We start from the raw sequence: 20,291 nt of genomic DNA, 5'->3' as shown, positions 1-20,291 counted from the left end.
TTGTGCATGCCATGATCGTCGTTATTGATTGCTTATTTTATGTTTTTTTTTGTTTTAAATTTTACAATGCTAAAAAAAAAAAAAAAAAAAAAATTTGAGTGAAAAAAAATTTACATAAGTCCGAAGTTGTGTAAGTCGGAGACTAACTGTATTGAATTCAGCAACCTACTTAAAAAATATGGTGATAGATAAAAAACGAAAAAACTTACCATGTACTACTCGCATATTCAATACGATGCTTCCCTTTATTTTTTGCGATGTCGATATTAAATCTAATAGCATCCCTTTATTTTTTAGGATTTTGCGTATGGTTTGGTCACCAACATTATAATGGTTCATCATTAAAGATTTAATGGATACACCATTTTCAAACTTTTGAATAATTTCAAGTTTTTGTTTAAATGAAAGCGCAACTCCTTTGGGTTTACCCATCATTTTTGCGATTTCTAAACAAAAAAAAAATTATTTACTATAAAAAAAATTTCAACATCCCTGACATAAATAACAGAACAAAATTTGTCTTTCTGCGGTGCAACGGAACACAACAATCGACGCAACACACTAAAACAAACTAAACATTTGGTCTTTTTTTCTTTTTTTTTTTTGAGCGGTGGATGTGAAGACAGTGGGGGTTACAAGATAATAGGTACATTAATCTCCCAATGACGACTTATAATGCCGCTTCTTGTCGCTTATTTACGACTTGCAAAACATCATCTGTTTATACTAATTCTAGTTATTACTAGAATTTTATGATTTTTGGTTGTTTTTTTTTTTTTTTTTTTAATTTGGAGTCTTGAAGTGGCCCGGTTAATCTGATCCCAGTAAATCGAGAGTCTGCTGTATATCCAATCAGATTGTTCAGATTAGATTGCTCCTTTAAAAAACCCATGCTGTGACTGCAGCATAAAAATCTATTCCTTTCTATTGTCTGTCAGCAACCTGAGCAGGATCATCAGTAGTTAAAACCTTCATCTAGTGGAACAAAGAGGTTCATCCTCTTCTTTCTAGTGTTTACATAAGTAAAGTCTTTGCTGCTTATCTTTACATTTTTTCCAGAGAACTCGTAATTTGCCCTAGCTTGTTAATTTCCATTGTACTTTATTGCAAACTAGTTCATACTTACTGTAGGTCTCTGTATCCACTGTATCTACTAGTAATTTATATGCATCCAATGTATTTTTATTCTCTGCCACTTGTCTCATCAGTTCGCCTGATATCTATTTAGGTCTAAACCTTGAACAGTATCTCTCGAACAGCAGCCTTTCTTGGTAAGACATTCCCTTTTTTTTCTCTCCTCACCAGTGTTGTTGCTCTCTTCTGTACCTGTTCCAGCAGCTCTACATTCTTCCTAAAATGAGACCTGTATTCTGTACTTATGATGTGCCTAACCATTTTTGCATATCTTCAGTCCACAGGATCCTCCATTGAATCTAATGATGCTCTCATAATTAGGGCTAAGGATTTTCTTACCTTCTTTATTGCCTTCCCTAATGCAACTAGCTATATCCAATTCCACCCTAGATGCCTTTTTTATGTTTCACTTCAAGTTCTCTTTCACCTTCCTCTCAGTTATCACAAAATCATTCAGCTCCATGTTACTGTTTGATAAAATTATTGGCATCCCCCCTTCATAAAGAATTCCTTGTGTGTGTGAATGTTGATGCAGAATACCTGTTCAGCCTGTCAGTAACCCTAGCAGGATCATCAACATTTTGGACCAATGTGATTCAACCCCTTCCTTCTACTGTTAATGTAAGTAGAGAAGCTTTTGCTGCCCAACTCAACGCCAGAGCTCACTCCTGGGCACCAGGCAAGACAGCGGCAACCTCCAAGGCAGAATGCACTGGTCCCACAGGAGTTAGTTATCGTCGGTGACTCTATTTTCAGGGAGACGGGGAATATATTGTGTAAAAAGGATAGATGGAATAGGACCAGGGTATGTCTGCCAGGGGCAAAAGTTGATGACGCTGTAAAGCATAAATCATCTTTTAAGGGCACAGAGGGTAATATTGTTGTACACGTTGGCACCAATGACATTAAGAGTAGGCGATCTGCAGCTTTACTTAACAAGTACAGGTCAATGATGCAAAAATGTTGTGAATTAGGATTAAATTTGAAAGTGTCTGCAATTCTGTCCAGACACGATAGGAGGGAGTCCGTGATGAGAGGCTTGTTAATCAATTCGACCCTGGTGGAAATGTGCAAGGCTCAAGGGGTAAAATTTTTTTCAGCCTGGTCTGTGTTTGTTAACAGGAGAGACTGCTTCTACAGGGATGGGATACCCTTAAATATTTGCTGATGCTATCGGGGCAGTGTTAGGTGGGTCGGAAAACTGCTAGCTTGGGGTGATTCACAGACTAAAAGGTTAAAAGTAGCTGCAAGTGAAGGTGATTCTTGCACTACTTCTATTAGAATAAGCAGTGGCGTAGACCGAGGGGTGTTGGGGTTTCAGGGACTGATGGCAGTCATCGTGAAACAGGTGGGTATATGGGATGTGTTAGGGTAACTAATAATAAGAATAGGTACATGTATACCAATGCTAGAAGTATAGTAAATAAATTTGATGAATTTGAAGTGTTGACCAAGACATCAAAGGCAGATATTGTTGGGATAGCTGACGTGGTGTCACACAGATACAAGGAATGCAGAACTGGAATTTGGGGAGTACAATGTGTACAGAAAGGATAGACAGGATTAGCATTAGTAGAGGCATTTGATGCAAGAAAGCAAGCTTATGCAGCATCAGCCAAAAAAAAAAATAAAATAAAATAAATCAATAAAAAATAACCACTTCCACTTCACCCCTCTGTTCGTTCGAAATACCTGTCCAGCTGAGCCTTAAACTTATTTAGGCTATCAACTTCCACGACAAGGGATGGAAGTCTATTCCAGCAACCAACCACCCGCTGGCTAAAGGCAAATTTCCTCACGTCTATCCTACATCTGTCTTTTTTCAATTTGAATTTATGCCCTGTCAGGTGATTGTTCTGAGCAAGAGGAAGAATCCCATCAGCATTGAGCATGCTCAAACCATTCAAAGCTTTATACACCTCTATCAGATCACCTCGCCGGTGCCTAGTCTCCAGACACTGTAATTTGCAAAACGTAAGCCTTTCTTCGTAAGAGCACCCCTTTGTTCCATTCACTAATCTTGTTGCCCTTCTCATACTCGTTCCAACATCTCTACATCCTTCTTGAAATGAGGCCTCCAGACCTGTATACAGTACTCTAGGTGCGGTCTGACCATTGCCTTATACAAGGGAATAATCACCACCTTATCCCTGCTAGAAAAATTCCTATATATCATTGACAATACACCATGAGCTACTCTTGCAGCCCGTCTACACTGCTCAGAAAATTTCATATCTGCCTGCACAACCACCCCCAGGTCCCTTTCATTCTCAACCACTGTCAGTGTAGTACCACAGAGTTGATATGTTGCTCTGGGGTTGCTGTTTCCCATATATAATGTGGCAAATGAAGTTTAACATTGACATTATTTTGTCAATGTTAAACTTCATTTGCCACCTCTCAGCCCATCTGCTCAACCTTTCCAGATCCTGTTGCATTAGCATAGTGTCAGTAGTGTCCTTGACAACCCTGCCAACCTTCGTATCATCTGCAAACTTGGACATTAAGCTTGATATACCATCATCAATATCATTTATACATACAGAAAACAATAATGGACCCAATACTGAACCCTGAGGGACTCCACTAATAACATTAGTCCACGACGAGCAGTGTCCATTGATTACCACTCTCTGTCTTCTCCCCCTCAACCACCCCTTTATCCATAGCAGCAATTTGCCTCCAATGCCACACTGCTCCAATTTGTGCAGCAGTCTTCCATGTGCAACAGTATCAAAAGCCTTTCTAAGATCCAAGTATATAATATCAAAGTTATTCCCTGCATCCAGTTCTTTTGTGACTGCATCATAGTATCCAATCAAATTGGTCAGGCAAGACTTCCCCTTAACAAAACCATGCTGTGTCTGAGCTATAACTGAAGTCTTGTCTAGATGACCCTGCAGTGCTTCTTTTCCAGGAACAGAAGTTCCTGGAAAATTAATGGAGGCACTGGTTAAAGAAGCAGGTCTATAATTACTTGTGTCGCCCTTTGATCCTCCATTGTGAATTGGGGTCACATTTGCACATCTCCAGTCCATGGGTACTTCCCCTGAGTCCAAGGAAGCTCTCATAATTATGGCTAAGGGTTTGCTTACTTCCTTTGCTGCTTCCTTTAATATAACTGGATAGATCCCATCCACCCCAGGTGCCTTTCTTGTATTTATCTTCAACAATTTCTCCTCCACTTTACTCTCAGTTATTACAAGATTCTCTAGCTTACTGCCAGGGTTGAATACACCTCGGCATGCCCCTAGCCGAATAACTCCTCATGTGTGAATGTCGATGCAAAATATTCATTCAGTTTGTTAGCTACCTGAGCAGGATCATCAACAGTTGACCCATCGATATCAAGTGGACCAATCTGATTCATCCCCTTTCTTCTAGAGTTCACATAAGTAAAGAACTCTTTGCTGTTTTTCTTTGCATCCCTTGCCAAAGATTTCTCGTAATCTGCCTTCGCCTGCCTAACCTCCTTTGTAACTTGGTTACAGATCAACTTGTATCTATCATAGGCTTCTGTGTCACGTGTTAATTTGTATGTATCCCATGCATTTTTCTTCTCTGCCATATGTCTCATTAGTTCATCTGACATCCACTTAGGCCTAAACCTTGAACTATATTTCTTAGTTGGTATGTAAAGCCTAGTAGCTTCCAAGATAAGTTCTTTGAATGCTTCCCATTTTGAATTTGCTGTTGGTAACATTATCAGTTGGTCCCACTGTATAGAATTTAAATATTGTCTCAGTCCATCGTAGTCACCTTTACGAAAGCAATAACCCTTCCCTCTATCCCTTATGGTAGTTCCTTCTTTGAGTAAATCCCACTTCAGCACACTGTGATCACTGCCACCTAGTGGTTCCTTTATCTGCAGATTCTTAATGCATGAAGAATTACTACTGATAATCAAATCAAGAGTATTATTCCCTCTAGTTGCCTCCCGATCATGCTGATGTAGAAAACAATCATCCAATAAATCCACAAAAGCCTTGCTAGTGTGCGAGTGACCAACCCACAAATTCCAGTCAATATCTGGGAAATTAAAATCCCCCATTATAAGACTCTGATGTACTGGCCCAGTCTATTTCCCTGTACAGTTTCTTATTATACTCAACAGAGTCATTAGGCCAATAGCACACTCCTACTCTCAATTTTGATCTACCAATGCTTATGTCACACCAAACTGACTCGACACTGCACTGTCCATTGATGTTGACTGGCTTCACTTCCTTAGATTTTATGTGTTTCTTAACTAATAGCATAACCCCTCCTCCCTTCCTATCCTGTCTATCCTTTCTGTAGACATTGTACTCCCCAAATTCCAGTTCTGCATTCCTCAATCATCATTCAACAACCACACTGACCCAGTAACTAGAAGGCTTTCAACTCAGGTGTGCCTCCAAGCAGCAGCTTCTTCATGTTTGGGACTCCTCCATCTTCACGAGGTTCCTAGTCAGTACAATTTATACAGCAATTCTGTAAAATTCTGAAATTTGGGCTTCATCAGCTCCTTCTAATATGAAGAGAACTTACACTGCCTATTGAAGTGGGCCATTGCCAAACTCCATCTCAATCTGGAATCACTACTACTGAAATGGCAGCTGTTTTACCAATCAGAGAAATGTCCTCTTTTATTAATGAAAGGTGAATCATCTTCACAGCTAAAATGCTAACAAGGTCTAGCTCCTAACTGCAGATTCTGGAACTTTCTTCTGGAGGATTCCATAACCTTGGTTTGAATCCTCTCCAATGCTAGTGACTCACACAAACCGACTAGCCCTTTCTGATAGATTCCTTCTGAACCAAATGCTCGAAACTCTCACTAAAATAGATTCCAACTTAAACAAGTTTGTGAAAGAGTAAAAATGCAGGATGCACATTCTTATTATCATGGAGAACTCTCCTCCACAATCACCTTTACAAAGCCCACATCACCAACCATGGGATTACTTGCTTTCTTCTGCATTCAATGGTGAAATGTTCATGGATCCATAATAAAGCTGACTTATCTGCATCTACTGCTACCTGTCATCCTCTTCTGATGCCTCCTGTGCATACCTTATGTCATTCTCTCAAACAGCTATCTATGTGCACCCATTTATGGCCCCAGGTGCCAAGCGATTTTGTGATCAAGTGTCTTTGCCAGTGAATTTGCGCTCTCTTGAATAAATAAAATCATCTTCTTTATTTACAGCGTTACACTAACAATCAATTAAATAAGCTTCAGTAAAAAAATCACTTTACTTGAACAGGAGGAAAAGTAACCTTTTTTTTTTCTTTTATTTTGCATTACTACTAACCCACTACTGCTTGGTCACAAAGGTGGCACTGCCCCTTTGGGCCGGTAACCTGGAGGGGAAAAGGTCTCCCTTCCAGGAGCAAGAAGTCCGTAAAACCCAGAAAAACACTGGGTGCATAGAAGAAACCTTGACAAGGCAAGAACAAGAGGAGTCTGGTTCTGTCGCAGCAAAACGTCAAAAGACTGACGTAGGCAGAATCCGAACTCCAACCTTCTTGATTATTCATTCAACTGACGAACAACTAGTTGGAAAGCTCTCTCCATTTCTGGTGCAGAAATGCCTAGAAAGCACAATAGGAACTCCAAAGACAGTTCGTCGTCTAAGATCAGGTGACCTACTAGTTGAAGTTGCCACTGCTCGACAGGCTGAGCAACTACAAAAACTGAAAACTTTTGGTGGAACTTCTATCACCGTTTCACCCCACATTTCCCTGAACACGTCAAGAGGTGTCATCACCGAATGGGACCTCATGAACGTGTCAGACGAAGAACTAAAACAAGAATTACATGACCAAGGAATCATTAATGCCAGACGAATTATGACAAAGAAAGATGGCATACTAGTTCCTACATGGAACATAATACTTACTTTTGACAATCCCAAGCCACCAACAGTGATAAAAGCAGGCTACCTTAACTGCTGAGTTAAACCGTACATTCCGAACCCATTACGCTGCTATAAGTGCCAGAAGTTTGGGCACTCACAGACAGTCTGCAGAGGAGTAGCTGTCTGTGCCACGTGTGGATCTATTAAACACTTTAGTACCGACTGCACAGCCACAAGACCAATCTGTCTGAACTGTAAAGAGGCACACCCAGCATATTCCAAAGAGTGTTCCCTTTGGCAGCGTGAAAAAAAGATACAGCGGTACAAACCGAACATAACGTAACCTACCAAGAGGCCAAAAAATCCCTACCGGTTCCAAATACTAATAAGCCCACTTATGCACAAATAACCACAAAACACATATCAATTTCTACCCAAACGGAAGTAACTATACCACCAAGTAAATCACTAGCTGAATGGGCAAGGTCATTGTTGTCCCCAGTACCAACGCCCCAAACAAAAAACAAACAAAGCAAAGCCATATATACGCCAATCTCAGTACAACCTGATGCCATTCAACAGAATACCACAGTATCTATTACTCCTGACTTAAACCAAACAGAATACATGGACTCAGAAGACAATTTGAATCACGACGAACAGGTTCTAGAACTTCTCCAATGAGCATATGGATACAGGGAAACCTTATTTCCCAAAGAAGGGAAAAGGTAAACTTGACCGAGGCAAATCTTCTGTCCCTCGAAAAGAAGTTGAGGGTTCCACTAAACCCAAATAATGCTTACTTTCTTACAGTGGAACTTCAGAGGCTATCGCAGTAACTTGTCCAACATCCAAGATCTTCTTTCACAATATGACCCTATTGCCTTTTGCTTACAGGAAACCAATCTGACACCAAATATAAATGTTTCCCTTCGGAAATACATAATACATCGTCAAGATCGTTTGCAAAATTCGAACAATCCTGCCCATGGAGGAGTAGCACTGATCATCAACGCCCAGATACCCTCAAAGTCACTCCCGCTAAAAACAAACCTTGAGGCAGTTGCTGCACGAGTCAATATTAACTTTGATTTAACCATAGTCTCACTATACTTGTCACCTAACCAAAATATAAGCTATGCCGATTTAGAAGAATTAGTAATACAACTTCCCAAACCCTACTGTATCTTAGGAGACCTCAACAGTCACAATCTGCTGTGGGGAAACCACAATCTGGACAAGCGTGGACAAATCATTGAAAAATTACTCGATCAACAGAATCTGATAACTCTCAATAATGGGGCTCACACCTATACACATCTTCCGACAGGATCTACATCAGCTATTGATCTCTCTGTGTACAGCAACCATATATCCTCTATTTGGATGGACTATTCACAGCAATCCGCTGGGCAGTGATCATTATCCTGTAATATGTCGCATTAACAGAAGCATTCCCCACCTTTCTTATCGGATCCCCAAATGGAACTTTTCAAAAGCTGAATGGGATGTGTACAAGCAGCTAGCAATACTAGAAGAAAACCAGATCCAACAAACATCCATAAACCTGGCAGTAGAATACATATCTAATCAAATACTGCAGGCAGCAGACAAAGCAATTCCAAAACAATCCACAAAAATATCGGCCAAATCAAAAGTGTGGTGGAATGATGAATGTAATGCAGCTAAAAAACAGAAGAACAAAGCATGGAACGTCTTCAGGAAGTTCCCAACAACAGAAAACCTCATCCGCTTTAAACAGGCAAGAGCAAGGGCAAAACGAGTCAGGCAGACTAGCAGAAGGGAAGCATGGAGACGCTTCGCATCCACAATTACAAGCACGACAAAAACTCAAACAATATGGGCAAAAATACAGCAGATGTACGCAAAACACCCATGTGTCAACTGTCCCATGCTCACTGTCAATGGCCAAGATATCACAAAACCTGAGGATATCGCAAACACCCTGGGTAAAGCTTTCATGAATATATCAGCCGCAACATCATACTCGCAATATTTTCAGGCACACAAAGCACAAGCTGAAAAAAAAACGTATCAATTTTGAATCAGCATCAATTTCTGCGTACAATCTCCCTTTCACAATGTCAGAGTTGCATCATGCTCTATCATCTACTAAACTCAGTGCAGCAGGGCCAGATAGAATCCACTACATCATGATAGCAAAACTCACCGAACCGACTCTCAAGACTCTGTTACTCCTCTATAATAGAATATTCAAAGAAAACACGTTCCCCAACAAATGGCATCATGCGTACATTCTGGCTTTTCCAAAACCAGGCAAAGACCCTACAAATCCACAACATTATCGACCTACTGCACTCACTAGCTGTATGAGCAAGGTCATGGAAAAAATGGTTAACGCCCGACTAACCTGGTTTCTAGCTCAAAATGATCTCCTAAATCCTCTGCAATGTGGTTTCCGGGAAGGTAGATCCACTCTTGACCTTTTGATCAAGACAGAAATAAACATTCGGGATGCCTTCGTCCGAAAAGAACATCTTGCAATGGTCTTCTTTGACATCGAAAAAGCCTTTGACACTTCTTGGAGATATGGTATTATGCGAACCCTATACGATCTGGGATTTCGCAGACACCTACCACAGTTTATCAGAAACTTCCTGCATTGCCGCTCATTTCAAGTTAGAGTTCACAACCACTTATCTTCAAAATTCATCCAGGAAGAAGGAGTACCACAAGGGTCAGTGCTAAGTGCTACTCTCTTTAGTATAATAATGAATTCAATAACACATGACCTACCACAAACGATATCCACTACCCTGTACGCTGATGACTTCAGTATCGCCTACCATTCGCCTAACATGCGAATGATAGAAAGGCAGTTGCAATATGCTATCAACAAAATAGCTAAATGGTCCCAAAACAATGGTTTTCATCTCTCACACCAAAAAACAGTTGGGATACACTTCTGTAGAAAGCGTAACCTACACCAACATCCGGAACTTAGACTAGAAAATCAGGTCATACCAGTGGTCCCTAGTGTCCGCTTTCTGGGTGTGATATTCGACCAAAAACTCACTTTCCTTGATAATATAAAAACGCTCCGGACTAACTGCCTTAAAAAGCTTAACATTTTAAGAGTTCTATCGGGCACAATGTGGGGAGCTGACCGTTACACGCTGCTAAATCTCTACCGTGCACTAATACGGTCACGTCTGGATTATGGTTCTGTCGTATATAGCTCTGCTAGACCAAGCGCGTTACGTTGGCTTGATCCTGTACACCACAGTGCTCTTCGTCTTGCACTGGGCGCGTACCGTACATCACCGGTTCAGAGCCTATATACCGAAGCGCATGAAACACCCTTACAGCTATGGAGACAAATGCTTTTATTAAATTATGCCGCAAAACTCAAAGGGCATCCAAACCACCCCACTTGGAATGGTGTTTTCTATCCTAAATGGGAAAACCTTTATAGAGCTTACCCATCAATAAACCCACCAACTGGGATACGTCTTCGCTCACTACAAGTTGACTGGCAAATTGACCTGAGTAAGATACAGCCTACTGCCTCTCATGCAGTCCCGCCATGGATGTATCATATACCGCCGTGTGACTTTTCATTCACAGCCTGGGGAAAAACACGCCATGTCCCAACAGAACTTGCTACAAATACATGCCACACTGAGAACCCAGCACGGCCAGTACATACCGATCTACACAGATGGATCTAAAACTGAAAAGCATGTTGGTGCAGCAGCAGTATTTCCTAACATCACTTTGTCCAAAAAACTCCCCACTGAATGTAGCAGCTATACTGCAGAACTCTGTGCTATCCACATAGCCTTAAACTACACACTCTCAAGAACTAGACTGCACAGCGTTATTTATACCGACTCCATTAGTGCTATCCAAGCTATACAACACAATACAAAAAATGATAACCCCTTACTTAGACAGATCTGGAATACTCTGACCAAGTTAAACCAGAAGAAACAACAGGTTCTCTTATGTTGGATCCCTGGTCACGCTGGCATTTCTGGAAACGAACAGGCCGACCTAGCTGCCAAAACTGCTACCGATCTTATAGACCAATCCCTCACTACACCTATATCTGACTATAAGTACATTATAAATAAGCGATGCCTTGAACTATGACAACATATCTGGCAGAATAAAGCCAACAATAAGCTACTTGGCATAAAAAAATATCTAAAACCATGGAGATCTAGTATCCATGAGAACTGACATGAAGAAGTCGTATTAGCCCGATTAAGGATAGGCCACACACACCTGACACATCTTTATTTGCTGGCAGCCACTGACCCACCACTGTGTACAAACTGCAACACTCAGCTCACTGTCCGCCATCTACTTATTGATTGTCTGAAGTACAGTATTCAGCGACAAGCTATGTTTATCTCATTTCCCACGACGAACACCTCTCTCAGCATTTCTGATCTACTAGGAGACACACCACATGTGACCAAAATTTTTGATTTCCTCAAACATATAAAACTATACAACACAATATAAACTTGTATAGCATCTATACAGACGCAATTCAAGATTTAACATCACCATAGTTAGGCGCATTATGGCCTTTGCTGTCCTTGCGCCGTAAAGCCCCCAAAACAACAACAACAACAGCACCCATTTATATATAAGTTAAAAACCAGTGTAATTATTCCTACATGCTATTGCCCCATTAATGTAATTGTTGTTATTTGTTATTTATGTCTTTTATCAAATCATTCTGATTGTAAACTCCTGGAATTCCTTAGTTGTGAAGGGATTTGTATGCAATTTTGTATACCACAATAAAGATTTTATTTATAAGTGCAAGGTTCATAATCACCAAATTAAATTATTGACTTGGAGGTTCAGCACTATTGAAGATAAAAGGAATCTTAGGGTTGTAATAGTCTGATAAAGTTCTCTCAGCCTGCAAGCTCTCTCTCTCAAATTCACTGCCCTTATTAAAAACAGTGCACTATATGGCAACACTCTGCATGAAGTCAAGGTTGGGGAGTTTTGCATTAGGAATATATCTCAGTGTGTACATACTAATTGATTAGTAACATTTTATTAACATTATTAAAGGGATTTTTTAATAGATATCAATAAATATATTTATTTTTTATATTTAGGACAGGCACTGAAATCATTAGGAATAACATTTACTCAGATTTTTTCATCACCTGCATTGAGGTGCATAGAAACCTGTTCAAATATATTAAAAGGTACGAGAACTTTAACTAAAAATATATTTTCTAAGTAAATACACAACTAATTCTGATTATGTTTAATTTTTTATTTTTATTTACTGCATTGTGTGCAAATATATCAGTATATACTGATATGAATTATTCTGTGGCAGTGATGGTGAACCAGTGGAACAAATGGTACTAAAGGGAAAATATGTTGGCATATAGCATCTCATAAATAATATGTTATAAAAAAGATATTTTTTAATTGAAGACAAATTTATTGTATGTCTATCAGTTGCATCTAGCAGAAATTACATATGTAAATTGTTAAATCTTTGATTTCATCTGATTTCAGCACATAAGCTGGAAAAGTTTCACCATTACTGTCATATATTTTTGCCTTTGGTGTATGGATTGTGGTTTCCAAACTTATAAATGTTATTTGATTAGAATATGCTTACTTTTAAATCTCTAAAAATAAATTTAAAAAAAGAACTAAATTACAAATCTATTCCATTAACACTGGGCTGTACTGAGGTTGAAAGTAATTATTTTAAGAAATGGGGGGGTTGATCAATTTCACTATGGAACATATAATTTATTTAGGAAGGACAGGAAAGAGAGAAATGGGTTGGTGGTAATGCTTCTTGTCAAAAGCAGCCTGAGTGTGAAAAGAGCTTTCTCAGATCAAGAAGTCATGTCTGCCAGCATAGAATCTGTGTGGTGTTGAGTTAGAAGTAAAGGTATAATGACATTGGGAATAATCCACAGACCAGAAGATTGTGAAGAGTACGATGAGTGTCTCTCCATGCAGATGGAATGAGTGAGCAAGTATGAATGTCTTATTATTGGTATTTAAATTTGTCCTTAATTGATTGGAGTAAGTGGAAGGTTAACTCACCATGGAAACAAAGTTTTTTTTAAAATAAATTAGATGATTAATATTTATACCAATATCTTAGAGAAACTACTAGTAAAATTATTCTAGATCTGATTATTACTCACAAATCAATAACATCATAGGGCTCACAGTACAAGAATCATTAGCAAGGAAGTGACCATGCAGTCGTTAGCTGAAAGATGAAGAAAGATGTTGTGGTTGTTAAAGGCATAGGTTTTAATTTCAGGAAAGTGGACTATGACAGTCTAAGGTGTTACATGGCATCTATCAACTGGGCAGATTGCAGAGGAATGGTGAGTACATTAGAATTATGGAATATCTTTAAGGCAATAGTCACTGAAGTGATAAATGTATATATATAATTAAAAAAATACAGCGTGAGGAGAATGCTCAGATGGATGAATGAAGAGCTGGCCAGACTAATATTGCTGAAAAATGACATGGGACAGTGAAAAGTAGCAAAGCCTACAACAGTTACAAGTTTGTCTGTAATAGTACCACAGAAAAGGTTAGAGTGATAAAGGCTGAATATGAGAAAGCACCAGCTAAGAGAGAAAAGAATAGAGACAAGGAGTTTTTTATATATGTGAATACAAAGAAGAAGAAGAAAGTAAATCAGATCAGACCCTTGTGTATTGGGTGTGGTAAATCGTGGATAACACAGATGATTGCTGATGAATTGAATTAATTACTTCATATCAGGCTTTACTCACAGAAGACCCTTCATGGTTAGGAGAAGCTGAGATATGTGAAATTAGCAATTTTGAAATTACAGATGATCATTTATTTAAAAAAAAAAAAAAAAACTTTCGTGCCTAAAAGCAAGTAAGGCTTCTTGGTAGTTGGTGTGTACCCAATAATTTAAGGGAGACGACCAGAGGCTGCATTAAACCATGAAGGTTAATTATGAGAGAACCATTGGACTCGGGACAGATTTGTTTGCAATTAAGAAGTACCAATGTATTGTGAATACACAAAGAAAACACAGTTCTAAGAATAAAGTCGATAACTGCAGACCTGACAATCTGGCTTCAGTGATAGGGAAAATCATGATAGTAATGATAAAGAGTGCAGTACAGGGACATTTAAAGTCAGATTGGCAGGTCTGCAGTTATCGACTTTGTTCAATTCAATTAAATTCAAGTGGAATTCTGAAGGGCACAGCATGGTTTTGTTAAGCGGAACTTGTGTTTAACTAACCTGGTTAACTGTTTTTATACAGTTACTCATGAGCAGGATGTAGAGAATAATTTTTAAATAGTTTATTTGGATTTTAGCAAGACATTTGACTCACTCCTTCATGAAAGGTTACTGTAAAAACTAGAATATGTTGGGATCATGGGCAAGATTCTAAGACAGATTACAGTGTGGCTGCATGGTAGGAGGCAGAGAGTTGTTATTAATGGATTTTTTTAAGATTGGTGTAATATCAGAAGTGGGGTCCTCCAAGGATTGGCTCTTGTTGTTTCTGATTTTTATAAACAACGCCAACAAGGGGATAAAGGGCATGATATCAAAATTTGCAGGTGATGTAAAGATTGTGAGAGTGGTTAAAGATCAGTGCCAAGCAGCACTCCTTCAGGATGGCTTTAACAGGCTTCAAGGGACAGCTGTGTTTTAATGCAGCAAAATATAAGATCCTTACGCTTGGGGAATAGCCATCCCAAAATACCATACATTCAGTAGAGTTGAATTAAAAACAGTAGAGGAAGAAAGGAATCCAGGAGTTATGATATGGGTGAATGTGAAGTTCTCTGAGCAGAATAGACAAATTGTCAGGAAAGCCAATGCAGTTGTAACACTGCACTTAGAATTCTGTGTCCAAGTATGAAGACCTCATCTAAAAAGGACATTGAGCTTCTTGAAAGGGTTCAGAAGTGGGCAACCCACATGGTGAGAGCTGCAGAAGGGCAACTGCATGAGGAAAGACTTTGTGGGTTACAGAGCTCGGCACAAAGGTATCATAGAGGGGACCTGATTGAGGTCTGTAGGGCTCTGAGAGGAGACTAAAATGATGAAGGCAAATTTTAAATGTTATTAAAGATTCCAGAAAGTTTTCTTTTAGCGAGTTGTTCAATTACTGAAACAAGTTACTCCTGCAGGTGGTTGAGGCTGATAGCTTGAGCAAGTAAAAGTTCAACTGGATAGTTAAATGTGAGGAGGGAAGCACCATAATTAGTCTATTTTCTTATCTACTTTTTTTAAAATTTCATTTTTTTTATATATTTCTTTATATTTTTATTGTATTTTTTTGATTTTTTGTTTTTATTTTTTTCTTTATCATTGTTTATTATTATTTTTATTTATTTATTTTGGCTGGTGCAGCAAAAAAGCCTGTGGTTTCCTTGTACTATATGCTAATACTAATATAACTAATACAGTATGGCTAATACTAACATACAAGCAATCCAGCCATATTGCAGCAACCCCTCAATAAGCAGATTTTTTTCGTAACAGAAGATTTATGAATGAATGGATATTTATGAATATTTCTCAATTTTCTGTTTGATAATACTATATAGACTCAAGATATATAATTTTTATATTTTAGTTATTATTTTTTGAAAAATAAATTTCATAATGAAAGTAGTTTCTCAGCAGTTTTCAAATTTTAAAGCCTATAATGCTGCCACAAATAGTTATTTTTTTTCACTAATCCTTAATTCTGTGGGCACTATCATATTAATAACTACATTACACTTGAATTTCTTTAGTCCAGCAAATAGAAATGGAATTCTGAAAAAGACACCATGATTTTGAGAAGGGAAAATCATGTTTAACAAACCTGGTAAACTGATTTGATAGTCAATCATGAGCTGGATGTAGGAAATAATTTAAACATTGTTTATTTGGATTTCAGCAAAGCAATATGACTCAGTACTGCATGAGAGGATGTTCTATAAGTTGGAACATGTTGGAATCACAGGAAAAATCCTTACATGAATCACATGATCGCAGAGTAGTTGCAAGGTAGGAGGCAGTGGATTGTGACTAATGGTTTAATCTTCAGACTGGACCAATTGGATAGAATTAATTCTCAAGGATACTCAGCATGATTTTGTGAAGGGAAAATCATGTTTAACAAATCTGGTTTGCTATTTTGAAAGGGTCACTCATGAGCTGGATTTAGGGAATCGTTTTGACATTGTTTATTTAGCTTTCAGCAAAGCTTTTGATCCAGTCCCACATGAATGGTTGTTTATAAGCTAGAACAGGTTGGAATCACTGGGAAAATCCTTAGATGGATATCAGGATGGCTTCAGGGCAGGAGGCAGAGGGTTGTGATAAATGGCTATTCCTCAGATTGGGTTGATGTAAGACGTGGGGTTCCCCAAGGATCAGTATTAGGACTACTGTTGTTTTTAATTTTCATAAATGACATTGGTGAAGGGATAGAGGGCGTGATGTCTAAATTTGCAAATGATGTTAAAATTGGTAGAGTAGTTAATGATCACTGTCAAGCTGAGCTTCTTTAGAAAGACCTAGATAGACTTCAGGAATGGTCAGAAAAATGGCAGCTATGTTTTAATCCAACAAAGTGTAAGGTATTACACCTGGGAAACAGTAATCCCAAAATAATTTATTCACTTGATGGAGTTCAACTAAACCCAGTACTGGAGGAAAGGGACTTGGGTGTTACGATACGGTCAGACATGAAATTCTCTGAGCATTGTAAACAGGTTGCAAGGAAAGCCCATGGTGTCCTATCAATGATCTATTGAACTTTTGCAAGTAGAGATATGGACGTGATAATCCCATTATATAAGGCTTTTGTTAGACTACACTTGGAATACTCTATTCGAGTATGGAGACCGCACCTAAAGAAAGATATTGAGCTTCTTGAAAGGGTGCAAAGACGGGTAATTCGCCTGGTGAGATCGGCAAAAGGGCATCCTTATGAAGAAAGACTTTGAATATATGGGTTGCAGAGTTTGGAAACTAGACACATTAGAGGAGATTTCATTGAGGTGTTTAAGGCTCTGAGAGGCATCAGTAAAATGAATGAGGATGATATTTTCAAGATTATAAGTGATGCTAGAACTAGGGGACATAAATTCAAGTTACAGGGGGAGATGTTTAGCTTGGACTGCAGGAAGTTTTATTTTAGCTAGCGAGTTATAAATTACTGGAATAAGTTGCCTATATGGATGGTAGAGGCTGACAGTTCGGGGAAATTCAGAGGTCATCTGGATAGTACCTTCGGATGAGGGAAACGCATAGGATGATAGGTTTAATTTCTTTTTCTTTTATTAATTATTCTTTTTTTTTTTTTTTTTTTATACATCATTGTTTTATTCGGTTTTTTTTTTTTTTTTTTTTTTGGCTGGTGCAGTATAAGCCATAGGCTGCTTTCTTGCACCATGCGGCTAATACTAATATAAGAAGTGGGATTCCCCACGGGTCAGTATTGGAACCATTGCTCCACTCTTTAAAATGACACTGATGAATGGATACAGAACTTGATGTCAAAATTTGCAGGTGATGTTAAGATTGGTAGAGTAGTTAATAATCAGTGTCAAGCGGCACTTCTTCAGAATGACTTAAATAGACTTCAGGGATGGTCAGAAAAGTGTCAGCCAAGTTTTAATGCAGCAGAATGCAAGGCCTTGCACTTGGGGAATAGCAAAAGGGCTGCTCTTACCAATTCACAAAGGGTGTTCAAAAGGTGACACAAGAAACTATAGACCTGTTAGTTTAACTTGTGTTCCAGGGAAAATAATGGAATCACTGGTTAAAGAAGCATTGCAAGATCATCTAGATAGACAAGACTGCAGTAATAGTTAAGACAAAGCATTGGTTTGTTAAAGGGAGGTCTGTCTGACCAATTTGATTGCTTACTATGGTGTGATCACAAAGGAACTGAATGCCAAAAATAATTTTGATATCATATACTTGGATTTCAGGAAAGCTTTTGATACTGTTTCACATGGAAGACTGCTGTACAAACTGGAGAGGGATGGCATTAAGGGTAAGTTGCTACAATGGATAAAGGGATGGTTGAGTGGGAGACGACAGAGAGTGGTAATCAATGATCACTGCTCTTCGTGGACAAATGTTATTAGTCTGCTGAGCAGTGCAGACGGGCTGCCAGGGCAGGTCATGGAGTCTTGTCAATGATATATATAAATTTTGCTAGCAGGCACAGCGAGGTGATAACCCCATTATACAAGGCAATGGTCAAGCCACACCCAGAGTACTGTGTACAGGTCTGCAGGCCTCATTTTAGGAAGGATATAGAATTGCTAGAACGAGTACAAAGAAGGCCAACAAGATTGGTGAGGGGAGCAAAGGGGTGCTCTTACCAAGAAAGGCTTAAGTTCTGCAAATTGCAGCACCTGGAGAGTTGGCGTCTGCGAGGTGATCTGATTGAGGTGTATAAGGCCTTGAATGGGTTGAGCAAGCTGAATGCTGATGGGATTCTTCCTATTGCTCAGACTAAGAACCTGAGGAGGCACAGTTTCAAATTGAGGAAAGATAGTTGTAGAATAGATATGCGGAAATTTGCCTTTAGCCAGCGAGTAGTTGATTGGTGGAACAGGCTTCCATCTTTTGTTGTGGAAGCTAATAGCCTAAATAAATTTAAGGCTGAGTAGGACAGACATTTTTTGAATGAATGGAGGGGTGAAATAGGAGGGTTTTTTCTCTTCTTTTGCTGATGCTGCATAAGCTTCCTTTCTTGCATAATATGCCTCTACTAATGCTAATGGAACCCCAGAATAATTTGTACGCTTAGTGCAGTTGAAATAAAAACAGTAGAAGTAGAAAGGGATTTAGGACTTACTTTATTATTATTATTATTAGCCATATGATGCAAGGAAGCCTGAGGCTTATGCTGCACCAGCCAAAAAAATTCTGAGTTACCCTGAGAGAGAGAGAGAGAGAGAGAGAGGGAGAGAGAGAGAGAGAGAGAGATAGTGAGTTGTTATTTTAGAAGCATTAGCAACTAAGGCCATATTGCTCTGTGAGTATGCGGTGGTCATTCCCTGACCTTTCTGCAGCCTCCGTATTTGGTGGTCACAGGTTCGAACCCGAGTCTAATCAAGAAGCGTGTGCTACGCACTGCTGCTCCTGCCCACCTGGCTACAGAGGCGCCGAGAGAGAGAGAGAGAGAGAGAATAGAAGGAAATCATCAAGAAAGAGAAGAATGATGATATTCAGCTCAGGACCCTGGGTGTACCAAGCCCATACTCACCAGAAGTGAGCTCAGACATGGAAGTTCTCTGAGCAATGTAGACAAGCAGTAGGGAAGGCTCATGGAAGGTTCTATTGATGATATATTGTACATTTTCTTGTAGAGATAGGGAGGCCATAATCCCACTGTGTAAGAAAATTGTAAGGCACTTGGAATACTGTGTTCAAGTATAGAGACGACACCTAAAGAAAGACATTGAGCTTCTTGAAGGGTCCAAAGATGGCAACATGCTTGGTGAGATTGGCATGAGGACATCTATATGAAGAAAGACTGTGATAATGTGGACTGTAGGGTTTGGTAACTACACACCTTAGAGGGCATGGGGGGAGGGGAGAAAGTAAAATGAAAGAGGGTGAAATTTTCAGTTATAAATAATTCTGGAACTAGAGCCATAAATTCAAAGTACAAGGGAAGAGAATTACACTGTATTGTGGGAAGGTTTCTTTCAGCCAACAAGTTGTTGATTATTGGAATAAGTTGGCTCCATGGGTAGTTAAGGCTGACAGTCTGGGAAGATTCAAAGATCAGTATAGGATTGGATAGGCATCTATGTGAGGAGGAAGAGAAAGAGATGGTTTAGTTTATTTTATTTTATTTTAATTCATTTTATTTATTGAATTATTCTTATTTATTTTTTTTTGGTTAGTGCTGAAATGAAGATTTAGAAATCTTCATTTCTAAATCAGTTTTGTTTTGTTTCCTAGCACTGCCAGCACTTTCACTTTCCATTGTTCGCTATCCCTTCATCATTGTAATGAGTAAATAGGAATGAAGAGAAGATTCTGAAAATTTATTTATGTTTTTTATATTATTGAAGACTTCAGTGAAGGGGAATACATTTCACCATAATAACATAAAAACCCACACAATTCCAGTTATCGGTAGTAACGAAAATGTAGATAAGATCGAGTTTACTACCCATTTATTAGCATTAGCATTAGTAAAGGCATATGATGCAAGAAAGCAAGCTTATGCAGCATCAGGCAAAAAAAAACAAAAAAAAAAACACTTCCATTTCACCCCTCCGTTCA

The 20,291-nt window shown here is 38.8% G+C and overlaps 1 protein-coding gene across 1 annotated transcript in view; it reads left to right on the top strand.

Moving 5' to 3' along the window:
* LOC150080095 (ecdysteroid-phosphate phosphatase-like) overlaps positions 1 to 20,291 on the top strand; it is an 89,345-nt gene that overhangs the window by 50,739 nt on the left and 18,315 nt on the right. The window contains exon 4 of the mRNA XM_090381563.1: positions 12,107 to 12,199. Within this exon, the coding sequence (XP_090237689.1) occupies positions 12,107 to 12,199 (93 nt within the window). The remainder of the gene's footprint in view (positions 1 to 12,106; positions 12,200 to 20,291) is intronic.

The sequence above is a fragment of the Mastigoproctus giganteus genome, chromosome 9 (assembly GCF_048544385.1).
Source record: "Mastigoproctus giganteus isolate SK-2022 chromosome 9, ASM4854438v1, whole genome shotgun sequence".
Lineage (NCBI taxonomy): Eukaryota > Metazoa > Arthropoda > Arachnida > Uropygi > Thelyphonidae > Mastigoproctus > Mastigoproctus giganteus.
Note: the sequence above shows the minus strand (reverse complement) of the source record. Positions and strands in the feature narration are given on the sequence as shown.